Raw genomic sequence first — 20,842 nt, forward strand, 5'->3', positions numbered from 1 at the left:
CATTGTTTATACACAACTAATACTAAATAAGATGTGCTTTTGTTTAATTACAAACTTTAAGATACATTTTTAGAGTAATTTAAATTTTGCCACTGGCCTTGATTCAAATATTAGTTTTTAGAATTAAGTTATCATCTTTAATAATACAAGAATTAAAATTTAATCCATGGGCTGGCAGAAATGATGGGGAGAGCCCATGAGAAAAATGGTGTGGGCACTGTGGTACAGCACATTTACAATACATTATCTGTAAATATTCTAGATAAGAGATCTGTCTTGTTTCAATCACGATACAAAGTAAGACAAAAATATATTATTGCTTAATAATATATTTATAATAAAATATATTAAAAATATATTATAATATATTTATAATTGATAATTTTCTATCGTATATTTTAGTATATTGAATTAAAATAAAATTTGAACAATTTGAGAAGTCACAACTAACTGAACCTGTTTGAAGTAAAAAATCTTTTATAAAATATTTTATTCCACCAAATTTGTAATGTGAATGCATTTTTTATTACGTATTGTATTAAAATTAATGTAATTTTGATTAGTTTCAACAAATTAAAAATATCAAGTAATTATCACTAAAGATTTCATTTACTACCCAGTTTTTGTACGATTAACGAGAAAAAGTTGAATAAAACTTAAAAATAATTTAACAAGATCAATATAACCTTAAGTTTAACAGAAACTTCATCACACCACTACAGCTAATTTCTAACCAGTACCATTCACTCCAACATCACTCTACCTGTAAATCTTGTCCCCAATGTGATCCAAATGTACCTGAAAGATAAATGTACATTAATATATTATTTCTTGGAATAAATAAGGCGATAAAGCATCAACTTAACCTAAGGATTGTGCAGTTAAACACCAATAAAGCAGAATGTCATCACAGAAAATACTAGTATGCGAAACGGAGAGATTTTAGCAGAACAGATTACAAACTAATCAATAAATGAAAGCTTAATCAATGAATCACAACTCCACGTACTTACTCAAGGTTCTGAGTCACCGACGATGTAGTCATATGGATTCAGCTGTGTGAGCTTGGTGATAGAGTCAAGGATCCATTTCTCACTGACAACAAGTGGTGGCCGGCGGCCGTTAGGGGACAGAGGCGAGGATGAGCCGATGACGATACGTGCGGTGCGGGCAGAGCTGACAACGGTACCCCCACACAGACGGAGCAACTCCATGAGATCGGCAGCAGGGGGAATGGTGGCTCGGCACACGTACAGTGGACCCACACCCCGGAACAGCTCCAGGTTGAACTCCGGCCCCAAACGCCTGACGCTCCACTCTGGCTTGCTGTTCCACATTATAATAGCTTAATTTTACACAATAATAAAAATTATTAAGTACTGTATTACTACAGAAGCCAGAATTATGAAAGTTTGAACAGAAATACCATTCAAAACTCCTTCGTATCTTTTTGATTTTTAATATCATGGTAATACATTTCTGACTCATATTTATTTCAAGTAGAAATCAGCAACTCCTTGTACAATGCACATTTTTAAATATTGTTTTGGAGCTATATTATAAAAAAAAGCAAAGATATAGCACTTATATTGGTTTTAGGCACTTATATCATTTAACCAGTTTTAAAGGCCATTCTCATCTTTTTTTTTTTTTTTAATTTTTTTACTCACCACCTCAGTAAAAATACGTTTTTCACATCAATGATCATAAGTTTGCTTTAAATTTCTTGAAGTTTACTCCTTATATACCAAAATTGACAATTTTATAAAATAACATATCCATTCTGTCCTAAAATATTTTTCTTGTAGTCATTAGTTCTCTGATTTACTTGTACTATGTAATAAAAGATATTCTTTTCATACAAATTATTTTTTTTAGTAGACATATTATTAAAATTTCATAATTTCAGAAATAATTTTTATTAAGTCCAGTCTGCCACATATTTGCTTAGTCAAAGCATCAATTCATCATCTAAGATTGAGTCAGACCGATTTTAATAATCTAAGCTGATGTGTTATACATTTAATTAATTCTGATTTTGACATTTCCCTTCCTTTAAGTTTAGCTTTTTAAACTTAGGTGTATAAACTTGTTTGTTTGCCAATTTTACCCTCGTAACTGGTGTGTAATTCTTCTGCACTAACAGTTATACTGCACAAACGTAGGGCAGAAAATTCCGTACACTGTATTTTAACAGTTTTGTAAAGCCTTGTTGGTTTAAAGCCACCAGTTAGCTGGATTGCAATAACAGAATTAAAGCAATTTTTTAATCAGCATTAGTTAAGTTTTTTATTTCTTAATTTAAAAAAAAAAAAAAACACCATATCAAGATCTTAGGAACATAACTGAGCCATGGTTTAGTACCAAACATATTCTGTACCATTAATTCAACACAACTCATTGAATTAAACCAAAATAGAATAGCACAAATAGCAATATTTTTTCCCCAAGTAAAAGATAAACACACTACACTAATTCTGTTTTTTGACTCATAAACATGTAATTTATACTAAATAAAATCTTCAACTGAATATTCTAGGAAAGCTACAGATGTCATAAAACACTAAATTAAACCTCAACAATACTAAACACACTTTTAATTATAACACTTTTAGTAGAATAGGAGGAGCAGTATTATCTTTACCAGATTGAAAGATTGCCAATCTTCTTCTTAACATAGAGATTAAAATAAATGGACAAGTTTTTATTTCAATATTTCTATATGAAAAGGAGGAACTTTCTAATCTGGTAAAGGTAATTCTGCACTTCTTATTCTATCAAAACTCGTGCTAAAATCTGGTTTTTTACCCTCTTTAATCGATAATCTTTTAATTGGATAAATATAAACATAAACCTAATCAAACAAAAACTTACTTTAACCGACGGTCCAAATTGAATGAGTTCAAATCTTTCTTCATGCAGCCACTTGCCTGCTTCTAATGATTCATAAACCTGTAAATACCTTTAATTATTACAACGAAAATCACACTTTTCAAATTAATGATAATTTAAAATGAATTATTCACAGGAAAAAATAAAGGACTTTTAGTCAACCCACTGAATGTCATGATGAAGGATTTTCGTCACTGACTTTCTATACTGAAATGTTACAGTATGTAGTGATTGAGCATCATAATATATTTAAAGCTTTCGATCTACTGAGTCTATGCCAGATTCTATGAAACATCTACTTTGGTTTGGAAAAAAAATCTGTACTGCATATAAAGGGAAACCGTGTGAATATTAAGTTTCGCTCCAGTTCACCTTCCTCTTAGTACAGGAATCTGATACTGTCATAGACTTGATTCCTGGAATCTGGAATCATGTCATTCTTTTACAGTCTACATGTGTTAATGTATCACATGTTAAAACCTGAGTATACTGAGTATGTTTACAAATGAATAAATAAATAAATGATTTATTTCCAGTTTTTTTTTATATATAATAATACAAAAATTTATTATAAAATATAATTTATTATAAAATTTATTCTGCGATTTCCTTATTGCCATCTTGGTTACCAATAACACCAATGTAAAATTATTTACTATCGCTCAGCCAAATCGTATGGAGTGACATGCATCATACTCAAACTTAGTGTTTCTCAAATAGAAATGAAGCATTATGCACAATTTCAAGCCTAAAGGTCAGTTCGTTTTTTAAGATATCGTACGGACAGACAGATAGAAAATAAATTTCTTAAGCCCCACGAGTGATAGGCTTTACTACTAACGCTGAGCCACCTATTAACCTGTTGACGAGTGCGCACGGTATTTGCCGTGCCGCTATGACGGTCCATACTGAGTGCCTCATTGACCAGTGACAGACTTTTAGGGAGTAAAACAAAAAAAACTTTTAAATGTTAACAAACTTGTTTATTATAGTTTAAATGTATATAAAAACACATTGTAGATTGTTAAAAGCAATAACCTCGTTTTAAAACATTGCTAGTGTGTGATACTGCTCAAAACAAGGATATATACAAAGGGCGACCTTACATGTTAAACATTCATAGTTGGTTTCTTTTCTTCTTTGACGAGTTCGAGTGGTGTGTTTGCATGCACACATAGCACTGCCTGAGTAGTTGACACTTCTTTGTGTCATTGTGGGGGAGTGGCCTTATAAAATGGCGACCTTGGAGGCGTAGCGGGTCTTGTGTGCCGCCTCCGTAAAATAGTTTTAAAAGTTATCACCAGGTGCCACCACGATACAGGACTAGCAACACTGTACAGCGACACTATTAGGAACAACTGAAAAGTTCCAAAAATCTCCGCTAGACGTCGCAATAAGTCAGTGAGAACGAACTGACAGTCATTAGTCTGCAACGGAAAATGCCGTGCTCCCTCATACGGGACCAAACGGCAAATGCCGTGCGCACTCATTTGTGTATGTTTTGCTGCACTCGTCAACAGGTTAAAAGTACAAACAGCATAATCAAATCAACATACCCACTGGACATCAAGCACCCAGCAGCCACGAGCGATGCCTTTGAGCAGGTTGATGGTACGGCGTGGCCCGCTGGTCACAACATGTGTTGTATGCTCTGACACATTCCCTTCCACAGAGAACTTTCCGAGCCTTGACACTATCGACGTTACCACTTCCACATCACTACACAAACATCATATTTTATCAAGAATGAAACTTGAAATTTTAAATGCAATCTCAGTGAAGCCTATTACACAACACTACGTGTCTTATATTCTTATGTCTCAACTCAGAGTTGATTTTATTGGCCTGTCTAACATGGTGAATTCATAGGTTATTATAATATGATTCATTTTACACTACCATTGTTAAAAGAGACAGTCTTTATTCTTCATTCCTATTACGTAATCCACAGAGCGTATAACTAGTATTTTTCTTCAATAACTGTTGCAAACTATGTAAAAAATGCATCTATATTTAAACCTAACTAATAATGGCTTTACTGATTGTTTTCGTAATTAGTCCCAAGCCTACTCAAAACTAGCTGAATTTTTGGTAAATTATTTGAAAAACAGTAAAAATAATGCCAATGGCGCAGTGTAGTGGGTACGGCGGTTATCGCAAGATAACCAGATCAAGCAACGCCGAGCGTGGCTGCTGCTTGGACAGGTGACCGCTGAGCGATCCTGTCCTTGCAAGCGGCCCGCCTGCCCGGCCATTGGTGGTGGTTCGGAAGTCACCTTTAAGCCGTTGGTCCCCAGGTTAAGTGTTAGAGAGGGCTTCTTAGCCCTAACTTCGCCTGGTAAAATAAGACATTCTTTACTTTACTTTTACTTTTAAAAATACCCACCATCCCACGGAAATGTATTTCTACTCAAAGAGGAAAAGAATATATTTTAAACCTGCCTGACTAGTGTTGAAATAGCAGAGAAACTAAAAACCACAAGTGATATCTGCTGATGAGTTGACACGCCCAAGTATTTTTTAACAAGTGTGGTGCTGTGTAATTTCCATCTGTTCAAGAATGTTAATGCTTTAACTCTTTGAGCAGTAACTTTCCAAACATCCGACAGGCCCCAAAAAATTAGTTATTTTATTTATTAAATATAAATATAGTGGCACTTTTTATTAAGTTTATTTGAAAGTTATGACATTTAGTGAGAAAAATGTTTAAACACTTGTTTATATGAAATAAACTTTTTTTTAAATCTTCCATATTCAATAAGTCAATAAGATTACTGTTTAGCAAAATCCAATAGGACACTTCCTAAATGCTTTCTTCGTTTCATTTTGGATCCCAAAATATAAAGCTTTTATTCAAAAAAACATAACAATAATCAAGAAATATATTGCTAGAAGCCGTGAAACAGTCGAACTAGCAGTGACGTAGATCACTAATCTTAGCATTTGGTGGGAATTATCCAGCCCACGCCAGTAGCACTACTCATTACACAAGAAACATGCTTCTTTCTGATACCTAACAATTTGTATCTAGAAATCACCAAGGGATGGATAAGGCATGGTAGTTTACTAACAAAAATAAGTAGATCGTAACATATACATTCACACTGCTTTAAGATAATTACAACAACACCAGTGTAAGGGGGAGCTCTGGATGAAATCTACAATATTGAAAGACAAGTGGTGATAAGGCATATAGTGCATTTGGTTCTTTAATATTACCACTTGGAAGTAGTATCTCCTAAGAAAAGGACAAACATAAAAAAGAAAAAAACACAACCTCATACACCATGAATCGAATAATTAGGAAAAAGGAAATATTTTGACTGGCCTACAACTCTCACCAAATATCAGGGAGTCTTGAGAGTAAAATATATGCTGCCATAAAGAAAAAAGAATACTAACTCCATATTAAAGCCATAAGAAACCTATATAACTGAGGCAAGCAATAAGAGTAAAGCAATTTAGGGTGTCATGAAAAGTAAAAAGTGGCCCAAAGAACATAATAGCGGTCAGCATAAGCTTACAATAATTGGTGGCATAGACACGGACCACTGACCCCTTTGAAATTGCAGATTAACTTAATATAAATGTCATACTCTGCTGAACAGGATCTGGCTAGCACTAAACTCAAGAGCACAACTCCATGTGAGGCTCCTTACAATGAACACATTCAAAACCTCGTCTTCTAGTCCACCAACATGGAAGAAGTGATAAATGTCATCAAATACTTAAAGTCAAAATCTGTTGGTTTTGATGAAATATCCTCAAATCTTGTAAAAGCTTAGGGGAAGAGCACATCCTGTAGTTAATATAATCAACAAGTCATTTGCACAAGAAATTTTCTCAAGCCAGCTAAAACGGACTAAGATACATCCAAAACTCAAAGGAGAAGATAAAATGAAACAAGAAAACTATAGGCCCATGTCAGTTCTACCCACCATCTCTAATATTGTTGAAAAATTGTCTTATCAAAGTTACTGTATCATTTGATAACCAATAGTCTCCTGCCACAAGAACAGCATGGATTTATAGCTGGCCGCTCTACATCCACGGCTATAATAAATATAACCGAACACCTAAAAAATTCCCTTAAACAAGGAGAAACAGCAACTGCTATCCTATTAGATTATAGGAAGGCTTTCGACAGCTTAAGCCAGAAATTGCTGTTAAGTAAGCTGCAACAAATTAGCATAAGAAATATTGATTTGATGGTGATTTGTTACCTACCTAACCAAATCCAACCTGTGGAATTAACATCAGCTGAGAACTGTGAAGAATTTTAGTCCGTTCAATACAAGCCTTGACCAACCATCAAAATACTAAATTAACTTATTATAAATTTTATGAACACACTAAAATGTACATATTTTGTAGGCTAAGATGACTCATCACTTTTCTCAATGAATATGCTAATAAAGAATTAAGATTATTACTACAAAAACGTAATAGTAACACTGTTACTGTAGGTGGCTTTAGAATGGCAATGTGACTGTTGCGTTGTTGCTGCTTAAAGGGTTACAAGTTTCAATTACAGGCACTATGATTTTAGCAAGTTTCAAGTATTGAAAAAACTCTTTTTAAAAATAAAATCAGTTTTAGAAAATCATCTGAATTTTACAAAAGTATTCAACATTGTAAAACCTTCAGGTGGACAGCTCCAAAACCTTTGTCTACCTGACCATGCACTACTGAACTTATATGTTTCAAATGAATCATATCTTCTGTATTAAATTTACATATTTTTTTTTGTTCTCCAGGACAAGAAGCTTATAAATTGTACCTAGTCCTATATAGACCTTTGCACTGCTTTAGGAGTGACAGGATATTCTGGATAATTAAGGTTGGGGATAGGGGCCGCCTCCTATCGAGATCTATGAGGAAGAATTATTTAGGGCACTAATCTCAAAGTCATGTTCTCCCGGAAGAAGAGGAAGCCAACTCTGAACCAGCCTCTCCAGTCAAAGCAGGCAGGGGGTGGTGTACCCTTGTTGAGGCTAGCAAGAACCTCTGAGGTTAGGGACAAATCCCACTAACTCCAACAGTCATCTTCCGTAGTAGACTAGACCTATCGAATTACCCTTGCACCCCAGAATCTCAACATTAGCGGTTAGTGATATGCCGCTCCTGGACACCCATAGAGTTGTCCAGATTTAAGAGACACATCTGTTTTTGCTGTGCCCAGTGGTAGGTTCAAGTGGAAGGTATAAACCAGCCAGAAGTGATCCCTGCTGGGTTTAAATTTACGTTACTGCACAAACTGTAACTACATAATTCCAGTTAAGTACGATTGGTGACGACACTTACCTTCGATGTAAACTGGTGCACACAATAGTGGGAATGTTGCGCTGTGAAATAACTTTCTTCTCTTTTTTGACGAACAGAGCAGAAGATTCCCTTCGTGCAGCTCGTGTCAGACTGTCCTCACTTTCAGCATCGCTCGACGATACAACAGGCCGTACTGGAATTGCTTTCACAGTTTTACTTTTTGTGATTGTAGCTGTTCTTTGTTTTTTACACGGAGACTCTTTATAGGGACATAAAGGAGTAAAATCTGGGGTGGACTCTCCAGAATCTTGTTCAAACGTGGTTATAACCTGCGACGGCACTAGAAGTTTCCTCTTCTTTGGTTTCGGTTGAGTTTCCAAATTATTATTATGTATTTCAATCGTATTGGAAGAATCTGTATTTTTATTTCTTGTTGATCGGCGAATGTTTTTCTTAGTGTTAGGAGATCTAACAGGTACCAAAACATGTTGAACGGGTTTTGGTAAATTGTTGTTGGACGACTCCCCATCTTTCTGTTCTGGCGGTTTCATTAATTTATGACATGACGATAGCAATTTCTTACACTTCCTACTTGTAAGCAGCCGAGCGGGCGCACTGCATCTAGGATTACCAGCTTCCTTTTTTGCGTAAGTCAACAAGTCATCTGAGTCATAGCTGACTCTGATTTCTTGTTCTGTATCATCTGTACAATTAAGTACTAAACTGAAATCACAAGATCCATTCTTAGACTGCTGAGATTCATTATTACATTTTTCTTTAGTAGGTTCAGGAAAGACCAACTTTTTATTACGTTTCTTTCTACCTGCTATATTTTCACTATCATTTTCCTTTTCTGAAGATTTTTGATTACTGGTAGTTAATTTTGTATTTCCCTTCTGGAGGATCGGGCTGTAAACAGAAAATGTTAAGCTACTTCAGATGATTAATTAAAAATTCTAAAAAGGTAAATGTTGCACATTACAATATATACTACCATTGAGAAAATAATGAATACTTAATTACCAGACTATTTGTATAAACTACAAGTTAAAACAGAATATTAACAAAAAGTGTTTTTATTTTGTAACAAAAAGAAAAACTTATTAAGTTTTCTTTATTTTAGAAAATAAAAATAAACAAATCTTACCTAGTCAAAATTTTCTCGAATTGGTCTGCCGCTTTCCTGAAATCTCCCGCAACTGAGTGAAGAGCATCTATGAGACCATCAGCCTAAATAAAAGAAAATTTTACTACATAAGTTTCTTAAATTCTTTTACAGATAACATATTTTATGAAAAATGTCAAAAATTTGCTAAAACAACTGATGTCTGTATAGTGCGGACACACTGTTAACAGCTTTAAAATTTTGAATGGAGAATAAAAATAACTAACTGAATCAATATTGCATATTAAACATTATTTACATTGAATATTTGTTAGAACAATTCAATTTTAGACATGTTTCACTTACTTTTTAACAGGACAATTTATCACTATTCAATTTTGTAGAATAATCTACGAGCTGAGAGCCAATTTGGATTATATAAGCATACAACGTGTTTCCTTTAAATTGATAGAGGAATTTCTCCTAAAAAAGAAATCAATCATAAGCCATGCTACTTTAGTGGAGGTTGAAATGGAAAGATATCAAAAGGGTTAAAAATATCAAACTAAAAGTTTTTCTCCGATCATATTTTTTTATTAGATTTCTACACTTAAAATCAACAACATTTATACACAAATATTAGTTATATGACCTCCAGACAACTAGAAAAAGATACTGGAAGTCGCCATTTCCAGGGTCTGTGTCTGGTTATCTGATGCTTTTTAAAAATTATTTACATGTAGACAGTTTGCTTTAAGTGTATCAAACTGAGAAAGATATGATCGGAGCAAAAATATAATTTTATATTTTTAACCCTTTTGGTACTTTCCCATTTCAATCTCCACCAAAACTAGTGTGACTGACAATCAATTTATTTCTTAGAAAAATTCTTCAACTTCAAGGAAGTCCAAGTTGCATGGTGGCCTATAAAATATATATTGACTCTCTTCTCCTAGAGTATTACTACTTAAAACATTTGACTTATTGAACCAGCTCCTTAACTACACCATCCACATAGGCGTTTCTTATTTTATTTAAATAATTTGTATATACTCTATAATTTCCAAGAAAAATTAAAAAGTATGATAACGGTTTCAACAACTATTTAAGGGGGTAATTGTCTTCTATATAAGCAGTGTAGTAGTCGCTAGACAAATGTATAAGTGGTGACAAACATTTCTCACCTCATTAGAAGCACGTAGTTGCTGGTTGTTTGTTTCAGCCTTGTCTGTTTCACTGTTATTTTGTTTCCATGGCTTGGAAAGTATTTTGCTGTCAGTTACAGCCCGCTTAATCTACAAATTAAAAATATTAAACTGTCAGAAATATGAATATGGACACAAAAAAGCATTGTACCATACTACACAAATTATATTCTACATAACAATACTAACTCTAGTAGTGGCAATTATTTCATTCTTGTTGGCAAAAATGTTATTATTTTATTTATTTCTATGTGTCACATGACCTTTCAGATGATGATACTGAATCAATTAAAAAAAAACTTACTATATACAGGGGTGCTGAAAAGTCCCAGGACGATCTAATAACTTTTGAACTAATTACAATATAAGAACCAAAATTTACATCAAGCTTTTGCTCATATAAAACTATTATTTTATGTATTTCACCATGATATCCTGCTTATGGGGGACGTCCCGCTAGGGGTTGGTGAAAATTCTTAAATAGAAGCATAGGTCGAGTCGTACATCAAATTAAAGCTCTTTTAATTAGAAACATTTTGGCGAAAATCTGACGTAAAACAGTTGACGCATTACAAAATGGCGGACACTCAAAGATTATAAAATACAGAATTTTTCAAATGCAAACATTCTGGTTGTTAGAGAAAACTGAGACACTTAATCTTTTATTTTACTTCTTTTACTTCAAATCACTTACCAAAACAGTTATAACAAATGTTCAAAGTGTTTGCCTTCAGTTTGCTGACAATATCCCAATCGATTGTAGAGCGCTGAAACCTGCGCATCATTAATAAAGTTATTCTTTCTCTCTCGGAAAGCGCCATAGCAAAATAAACTAGCACTACTGAAACTACTTGCAAAATTAGGGCTTGAAGACTTCTAAGTGACTGAGTTGATAAAACAACTGTATCTGTCAGCTGGCAATTTCATTGTTGTCTTTTTGGTCTTGTTTGCTCCAGCTGATTACCTTCCAGATAAGGAAGGTAATAACCTTACCTGCTGATAAGGAATTTCCAGATAAACAATGCGATATCAGCCTTCTACAATCGATTGGGATATTGTCAGCAAACTGAAGGCAAACACTTTGAACATTTGTTATAACTGTTTTGGTAAGTGATTTGAAGTAAAAGAAGTAAAATAAAAGATTAAGTGTCTCAGTTTTCTCTAACAACCAGATTGTTTGCATTTGAAAAATTCTGTATTTTATAATCTTTGAGTGTCCGCCATTTTGTAATGCGTCAACTGTTTTACATCAGATTTTCGCCAAAATGTTTCTAATTAAAAGAGCTTTAATTTGATGTACGACTCGACCTATGCTTCTATTTAAGAATTTTCACCAACCCCTAGCGGGACGTCCCCCATAAGCAGGATATCATGGTAAAATACATAAAATAATAGTTTTATATGAGCAAAAGCTTGATGTAAATTTTGGTTCTTATATTGTAATTAGTTCAAAAGTTATTAGACTGTCCCGGGACTTTTCAGCAGCCCTGTATATTATATACATTTTATATGTATATATACATATAAAATTAAAGCTGAAAAATACCAAACTCTAAAATACTATACTATTAATGTAAACTAAGAAAGATGATTTATTATTTAAAGGTTAACAAAATAACTAATCTGAACAATATAAAAATCAGAAGACAACAAAAATGTTAAAGCTGGCCTTTTTGATTCAACATATTTTCAACAGAGTAATATCTCTGGTTGTAGTAGAATAAAATGAACTGTTTTGGCTGGATAGTTTTCATTTTACTGAGAACCTACATAGCTCTTAATGCTCTATAAAAATCAATCTCATAACTAGAGGGTGCGTCATGAAAGTAATTTAATATCTTCTAAGAAACATAGATTTTAAATAGATTTATTCATCCGATTGGTATAGATGGTTAAAATTCTTCAAAATAAATCTCCTCCTGCATCAATACATTTTGCCATGCCTGGAAAGCATCCTGGAACTACTCGACTGGAATGCCTCTCAGGAACCTTGTAAAGTGAGCTTGGGTGTTCACCACCAACTCCCAGTGCTTTCCATTCAGCTCTCTCTCTCTCTCTCTCTCTCTCTCTCTCTACAGACAGGGGAACAAAGAGTCACACGGAGCCAAATCAGGCCTGTAAGAAAACTGGGGCACCACAGGGGTCACGTAGTTGGTAACGATGAAGACCTTGTGGCTGGGGGCATTATCGTGGTAGAGCATGAAAACATTTATGATTTCAGGCCTGAACCACGTGAGCCAGCGTTTCAGTCTTTTGAGCACCTCCAAGTTAAAGGCTGCGTTGAAAGTTTGTCCTGGCGGTTCAAACTCAAAATGGATGATACCTCGGACATCAGAAGCATTGTTTTGATGCAATATTAGCTCATGTGCACTTTTTTGGGTTTAGGAGAAGACTGTGTGCCACTTGGAACTTTGCCTTTTAGATTCTGGATCTTACTTGAAAATACAAGAATTTACTCTAACTCTAACTGGGGATTCTATTCATCCCCGGTTAGAGTAGAATTTAAAAAACCTGGATCATTTCCAATCAATTGCAACAATTTTGCACAGCGCGAAACTCAAAATTCTTTCTGTGCCTCCGTCAACACCTTCAGCACAATCTACACCAAGACCTTTCCCATTTGCAAGCATCCGTCACTATCCATCTTACTTCTAATTCTTGGTGCGATCTGAGACCAGGTGTGTTTAAAAGGGCAGAACCACCACTACATTATGTGATCAAACTGGGTGCACTGCCATTTAATAGAAGCAACACAATAAAATCAAGCGCAATAATGCAACCTGTTAAACAATTCCTTGCATTCAGTACCCACAATAAAGTTGCTCTCCTGTTAAATAAGTTTGGGGTAAGAGGAACAACACAGCTCGGGAATTGAGTTTCATGTAGATAAACCCTCTTCCCACCAAGTATTTTATCAGCTAAACAATAAAATTGTAATTACTACTAAGATTTTTATAACAAAAAAATATTTTTTAGTTACTTGTTCCAATAAATGCATTCATATACCTGATATCCTATATCCTGATATAGTTAAGTTAACTCAACTATCATGAAACATGGAGTAATTAAAACAATCATTGAATTACAAATATGCTTTTTAATAAAACCACATACAAGATGTAAGCTATTTCCTCTAATGAACATAAACTACATAATACAAATATTACCGTTGGCTTTGTCACTTTAGTCTTCAGCTTATACAAGGGCAGGGCCTCCTTGTACTTGTCTAAACCATAGGGTTCGTAACCCTCAAGTGGTACCATCCGTAGTTCTTGTTTACACGCTTCAATCCACAATGTTGATACAAGTGGAATCTTCCATTCAACAGCTCTTCTATAAGTAGACATTTTTCCTCCATGGAAAAAAACAATGAGTAACCTGAAAAATTTACATTTTTAAGAAAACTTGATAGTTGATCAATTTTTTGCAGGTTATTAGTAAATAAGAACAAGCAAAAAAACTTAACATAACTTTACTCATTGGAACTAAGTAGTTAATAATGCTTTTAATCAATTCATAGTTTAATTTATTTTATATTTAGGTTTATCACTCAAATACACTAATTTTAATAAGAAGATCACTAAATTTTAGACAAATGGGATAATTATAACAAAAATTAATCAAAACAAGTAGAGTAAACAGATCTCACCTTTCTCGTAAAATTATTTTCAATTTTAGCTCCAAGCGATTGTAGTTCAGCTTTGGTCCCTGAAGAACGGCATTCCTTACCAGATCGTACTTCTACATACGCAACTATTCCTGAAAAAGTTCAAACCAAGACATTAAGGATAAATAAATAGACGACATTATTTGTACTTTCAAAATGTTGAATAACAGGTAATACTTGTGTTTAATATTTTCAATTAATAATCTAAGCATAAAATATTTTGGAATTGTGATCCTAAAAATATTGTCTCCAAGGGAATTTGTTCATATACAAAAGAGTGTTATTTGTCAATGTTACATGACTAAAATTGACAAAGTTAATTAACTACGTAGGTAATTAATAGTGCTTGATAATTTATATTCAATATTGAGTTTCTTATCGATAATCTATGCTGTAAACTACTGTTATCAACAAATAATTGTATTTCCAACAATTCATTAGTATTTAGACACAAATCTAAGTTTCTAGAGTGAAACGTTTATGGGTTTGAGACAAGTTGCTATTGATTATCTATGCCTGTTAAACTACTGTTATCAACAAATAATCGTATTTCCAACAATTCAATAGTATTTAGACACAAATCTAAGTTTCTAGAGTGAAACATTTATGGGTTTGAGACAAGTTGCTATCGATAATCTATGCTGTAAACTACTGTTATCAACAAATAATCGTTAATATTTCCAACAATTTCATTAGTATTTTAGACACAAATCTAAGTTTCTAGAGTGAAACATTTATGGGTTTGAGACAAGTTGCTATTGATAATCTAACGCTGTAAACTACTGTTATCAAACAAATAATCGTATTTTCCAACAATTCATTAGTATTTAGACACAAATCTAAGTTTCTAGAGTGAAACATTTTATGGGTTTGAGACAAGTTGCTATTGATAATCTACGCTGTAAACTACCTGTTAAAAAAAATAATCGTATTTCCAACAATTCATTAGTATTTAGACATAAATCTAAGTTTCTAGAGTGAAACATTTAATGCGGTTTGAGACAAGTTGCTATTGATAATCCTAATGCTGTAAACTACTGTTATCAACAAATAATCGTATTTCCAACAATTCATTTAGTATTTAGACACAAATCTAAGTTTCTAGAGTGAAACATTTATGGGTTTGAGACAAGTTGCTATTGATAATCTATACTGTATAACTACTGTTATCAACAAATAATCGTATTTCCAACAATTCATTAGTATTTAGACACAAATCTAAGTTTCTAGAGTGAAACATTTATGGGTTTGAGACAAGTTGCTATTGATAATCTAACGCTGTAAACTACTGTTATCAACAAATAATCGTATTTCCAACAATTCATTAGTATTTAGACACAAATCTAAGTTCTAGAGTGAAACATTTATGGGTTTGAGACAAGTTGCTATTGATAATCTACGCTGGGTAAACTACTGTTATTCAAAAAATAATCGTATTTTCCAACAATTCATTTAATATTTAGACATAAATCTAAGTTTTCTAGAGTGAAACATTTATGGGTTTGAGACAAAGTTTGCTATTGATAATCTATGCTGTAAACTACTGTTATCAACAAATAATCGTATTTCCAACAAATTCATTAGTATTTAGACACAAATCTAAGTTTCTAGAAGTGAAACATTTATGAGTTTTGAGACTATCGATAATCTAGTGCTGTAAACTACTGTTATCAACAAATAATCGTATTTCCAACTAATTCATTAGTATTTAGACACAAATCTAAGTTTCTAGAGTGAAACAATTATGGGTTTGAGACAAGTTGCTATCGATAATCTAATGCCTGTAAACAACTGTTATCAACAAATAATCGTATTTCCAACAATTCATTAGTATTTTAGACACAAATCTAAAGTTTCACATAGAGTGAAACATTTATGGGTATTCTTTGAGACAAGTTGCTATTGATAATTCTAACGCTGTAAACTACTGTTATCATACAAATAATCGTATTCCAACAATTCATTAGTATTTAGACACAAATCTAAGTTTCTAGAGTGAAACATTTATGGGTTTGAGACAAGTTGCTATTGATAAATTCTATGCTGTAAACTACTGTTATCAACAAATAATCGTATTTCCAACAATTCATTAGTATTTAGACACAAAATCTAAGTTTTCTAGAGTGAAACATTTATGGGTTTGAGACAATTGCTATTGATAATCTACGCTGTAAACTACTGTTATCAACAAATAATCGTATTTCCAAACAATTCATTAGTATTTTAGACACAAATCTAAGTTTTCTAGATGTGAAACATTTATGGGTTTTCAGACAAGTTGCTATTGATAATCTATGCTGTAAACTACTGTTATCAAAAAAATCAATCGTATTTCCAACAATTCATTAGTATTTAGACATAAATCTAAGTTTCTAGAGTGAAACATTTATGGGTTTGAGACAAGTTGCTATTGATAATCTATGCTGTAAACTACTGTTATCAACAAATAATCGTATTTCCAACAATTCAATAGTATTTAGACACAAATCTAAGTTTCTAGAGTAAAACATTTTATGGGTTTGAGACAAGTTGCTATCGATAATCTATGCTGTAAACTACTGTTATCAACAAATAATCGTATATTTCCAAACAATTCATTAGTATTTAGACACAAATTCTAAGTTTCTAGAGTGAAACATTTATGGGTTTGAGACAAGTTTGCTATCGATAATCTATGCTGTAAACTACTGTTATCAAACAAATAATCGTATTTCCAACAATTCATTAGTATTTAGACACAAATCTAAGTTTCTAGAGTGAAACATTTATGGGTTTGAAGACAAGTTGCTAATTGATAATCTACGCTGTAAACTACTGTTATCAACAAATAACTCGTATTTCCAACAATTCATTAGTATTTAGACACAAATCTAAGGTTACTTTCTAGAGTGAAAAACATTTATGGGTTTGAGACAAGTTGCTATCGATAATCTATACTGTAAAACTACTGTTATCAACAAATAATCGTATTTCCAAACAATTCAATAAGTATTTAGACAACAAATCTAAGTTTTCTAGAGTGAAACATTTATGAGTTTGAGGACAAGTTTGCTATTGATAATCTATTGCTGTAAACTACTGTTATCAACAAATAATCGTATTTCCCAACAATTCATTAGTATTTAGACACAAATCTAAGTTTCTAGAATGAAACATTTTGTGGGTTTGAGAGACAAGTTGCTATCGATAATCTATACTGTAAACTACTGTTATCAACAAATAATCGTATTTCCAACAATTCATTAGTATTTAGACACAAATCTAAGTTTCTAGAGTGAAACATTTATGAGTTTTGAGACAAGTTGCTATCGATAATCTATGCTGTAAACTACTGTTATCAACAAATAATCGTTATTTCCAAAAATTCATTAGTATTTAGACACAAATCTAAGTTTTCTAGAGTGAAACATTTGTGGGTTTGAGACAAGTTGCTATCGATAATCTATACTGTAAACTACTGTTATCAACAAATAATCGTATTTTCCAACAATTCAATAGTATTTAGACACAAATCTAAGTTTCTAGAGTAAAACATTTATGGGTTTGAGACTCAAGTTGCTATCGATAATCTATGCTGTAAACTACTGTTATCAAACAAATAATCGTATTTCCAACAATTCATTAGTATTTAGACACAAATCTAAGTTTCTAGAGTGAAACATTTAATGGGTTTTGAGACAAGTTGCTATCGATAATCTATGCTGTAAACTACTGTTATCAACAAATAATCGTATTTCCAACAATTCATTAGTATTTAGACACAAATCTAAGTTTCTAGAGTGAAACATTTATGGGTTTGAGACAAGTTTGCTATTGATAATCTATGCTGTAAACTACTGTTATCAACACAAATAATCGTATTTCCAACAATTCATTAGTATTTTAGACACAAATCTAAGTTTCTAGAGTGAAAACATTTTATGGGTTTGAGACAAGTTGCTAATTGATCAATCTACGCTGTAAACTACTGTTATCAACAAATAATCGTATTTCCAACAATTCATTAGTATTTAGACACAAATCTAAGTTTCTAGTGAAACATTTTATGGGTTTGAGACAAGTTGCTATTGATAATCTATGCTGTAAACTAACTGTTATCAACAAATAATCGTATTTCCAACAATTTTTTTTCATTAGTATTTAGACACAAATCTAAGTTTTCTAGAGTGAAACATTTATGGTTTGAGACAAGTTGCTATTGATAATCTACGCTGTAAACTACTGTTATCAACAAATAATCGTATTTTCCAACAATTCATTAGTATTTAGACACAAATCTAAGTTTCTAGAAATGAAACATTTGTGGGTTTGAGACAAGTTGCTATCGATCAATCTATACTGTAAACTACTGTTATCAACAAATAATCGTATTTCCAACAATTCATTAGTATTTAGACACAAATCTAAGTTTCTAGAGTGAAACATTTATGAGTTTGAGACTAATCGATAATAAAATGCCAGTAAACTACTGTTATCAACAAATAATCGTATTTCCAACAATTCATTAAGTAATTTAGCACACAAATCTAAGTTTTCTAGAGTGAAACATTTGTGGGTTTTGAGACAAGTTGCTATCGATAATCTATACTGTAAACTACTGTTATCAACAAATAATCGTATTTCCAACCAATTCATTAGTATTTAGATGACACAAATCTAAGTTTCTAGAGTGAAACATTTATGGGTTTTGAGACAAGTTGGCTATCGATAATCTATGCTGTTAAACTACTGTTATCAACCAAATAATCGTATTTTCCAAACAATTCATTAGTATTTAGACACAAATCGTAAAGTTTCTAGAGTGAAACATTTATGGGTTTGAGACAAGTTGCTATAGATAATCTACGCTGTAAAACTACTGTTATCAACAAATAATCGTATAGTTCCAACAATTCATTAGTATTTAGACACAAATCTCTAAGTTTCTAGAGTGAAACATTTTATGGGTTTGAGACAAGTTGCTATTGATAATCTATGCTGTAAACTACTGTTATCAACAAATAATCGTATTTCCAACAATTCATTATGTATTTTAGACACAAATCTAAGTTTCTAGAGTGAAACATTAATTTATGGGTTTTGAGACAAGTTGCTATTGATAATCTACACGCTGTACAACTATACTGTTATCAACAAATATAATCGTATTTCCAACAATTCATTAGTATTTAGACACAAATCTAGGTTTTCTAGGTGAAACATTTATGGGTTTTTGAGACAAGTTTGCTATTGATAATCTATGCTGTAAACTCACTGTTATCAACAAATAATCGTATTTCCAACAATTCATTAGTATTTATACACAAATCTAAGTTTCTAGAGTGAAACATTTATGGGTTTTTGAGACAAGTTGCTATTGATAATCTACGCTGTAAACTACTGTTATCAACAAATAATCGTATTTACCCCAACAATTCATTAGTATTTAGATACAAATCTAAGTTTCTAGAGTGATACATTTTTATGGGTTTGAGACAAGTTGCTATTGATAATCTATGCTGTAAAAACTACTGTTATCAACAAATAATCGTATTTCCAACAATTCATTAGTATATTAGACACAAATCTAAGTTTCCAGAGTGAAACATTTATGGGTTTGAGACAAGTTGCTATTGATAATCCAGTTTTAAACTTTAGCCCACGTTAAATTCAAGTTTCAGATGTGAGGCCGGCAACTAATTTGTGTGCCTCTAAACATAAATTTATGTAAATTTAAAAAATGTTACAGGAAAGCCATTATTAAAGCAAATAGCTACTATCAATGCTGGTAAAGCAAAAATAGCTACTAACAATGGTCTCATTTAAGTAATGCATGTAATGCAAAGTAATGTATTGCATATTGGATATATACTGTAGGTATTGACTTTTAATATCTCACAAGCTATGATAAATGTTTTTAACCCTTACAGCACCAGTGTCAACCTCACGAGAATATTGAGAGTTGCTGTTGCCAAATTAATTTACATGTGGAGTACATGCCTCTCTTGTTGTTGTATGTACTGTATCCTTACAGGTCTTAGATGTCAACCTTAAGTGATTATTAAAAATTATTATTAAATTGACATGTCACTTACAATTACAAAGTGTATTTAGTGATATCAAACTGACACCATTTCTACATGCAAGCATAATGCTATCTAAATGATAAAATTTATTCTATAAGTTAATTATGTAATCCGTTGGGAAATAAATAAACAAGATAAATTAGGCTTAATCTTCCCTAGTCATGTTTAATATACATCACCCATAAAAATCAACTACAAAATAGGCCTTATTTTTGCTAATTCCACTTTTAAATCGGAAGTAGCCATAGCCTACAATTAAAAAGTTGCAATCTTTTTCTAAAACCATCTATATACTATTTCAATATGTTAACATTTGTGTTGACCTTTAGAAATTAATTAGGCCTTTATAATCAACTAAACTAATCAATCAATCTACAAATGGAGTTCTGAGATAAATTATGAAAGTTTACCAAATGTGTTACCTTCATAATCTGACATCTTACACGACACCAAAACTACTTATTTCAAATACGAATAAATATTTTAATACAATTTCTACAATGGATTCCTTCCTTTATACATCATACACAAGAGCAAAATAAAATAATACTTTGCATAGTTTTTAAACCCACTTAGAATGTAAGTTTAATCTGTAAATGTATATTTCTCACCTTTTAGAATAATGGAAGATACTGGTTGCGTA

The 20,842-nt window shown here is 32.3% G+C and overlaps 2 protein-coding genes across 2 annotated transcripts; both read right to left on the minus strand.

Moving 5' to 3' along the window:
- Nucleotides 1-499: 499 nt before the first annotated feature.
- Nucleotides 500-1,292, minus strand: LOC124357326 (microcephalin-like). Its single transcript, XM_046809018.1, has 2 exons — nucleotides 1,014-1,292; nucleotides 500-798 (listed from the first exon to the last, which is right to left on the minus strand). The coding sequence occupies exon 1, from the start codon at nucleotides 1,212-1,214 to the stop codon at nucleotides 1,014-1,016; it is 201 nt and encodes a 66-aa protein (XP_046664974.1). The 5' UTR covers nucleotides 1,215-1,292; the 3' UTR covers nucleotides 500-798.
- A 1-nt stretch (nucleotide 1,293) lies between these two features.
- On the minus strand, nucleotides 1,294-20,842 carry LOC124353173 (microcephalin-like; the record flags this gene model as incomplete). Its single annotated transcript, XM_046803080.1, has 9 exons — nucleotides 20,811-20,842; nucleotides 14,117-14,226; nucleotides 13,635-13,845; nucleotides 10,447-10,557; nucleotides 9,305-9,387; nucleotides 8,197-9,066; nucleotides 4,449-4,611; nucleotides 2,875-2,952; nucleotides 1,294-1,326 (listed from the first exon to the last, which is right to left on the minus strand). Coding segments are annotated over exons 3-9 (1,518 nt in total), but the record flags the coding sequence as incomplete, so codon positions are not given.

The sequence above is a fragment of the Homalodisca vitripennis genome, chromosome 1 (assembly GCF_021130785.1).
Source record: "Homalodisca vitripennis isolate AUS2020 chromosome 1, UT_GWSS_2.1, whole genome shotgun sequence".
Classification (NCBI taxonomy): domain Eukaryota; kingdom Metazoa; phylum Arthropoda; class Insecta; order Hemiptera; family Cicadellidae; genus Homalodisca; species Homalodisca vitripennis.

Bases quoted from the DNA above. Each gene is read 5' to 3' on its own strand.
- LOC124357326 (XM_046809018.1), bottom strand. From the start codon at position 1,214: ATGGAGTTGCTCCGTCTGTGTGGGGGTACCGTTGTCAGCTCTGCCCGC.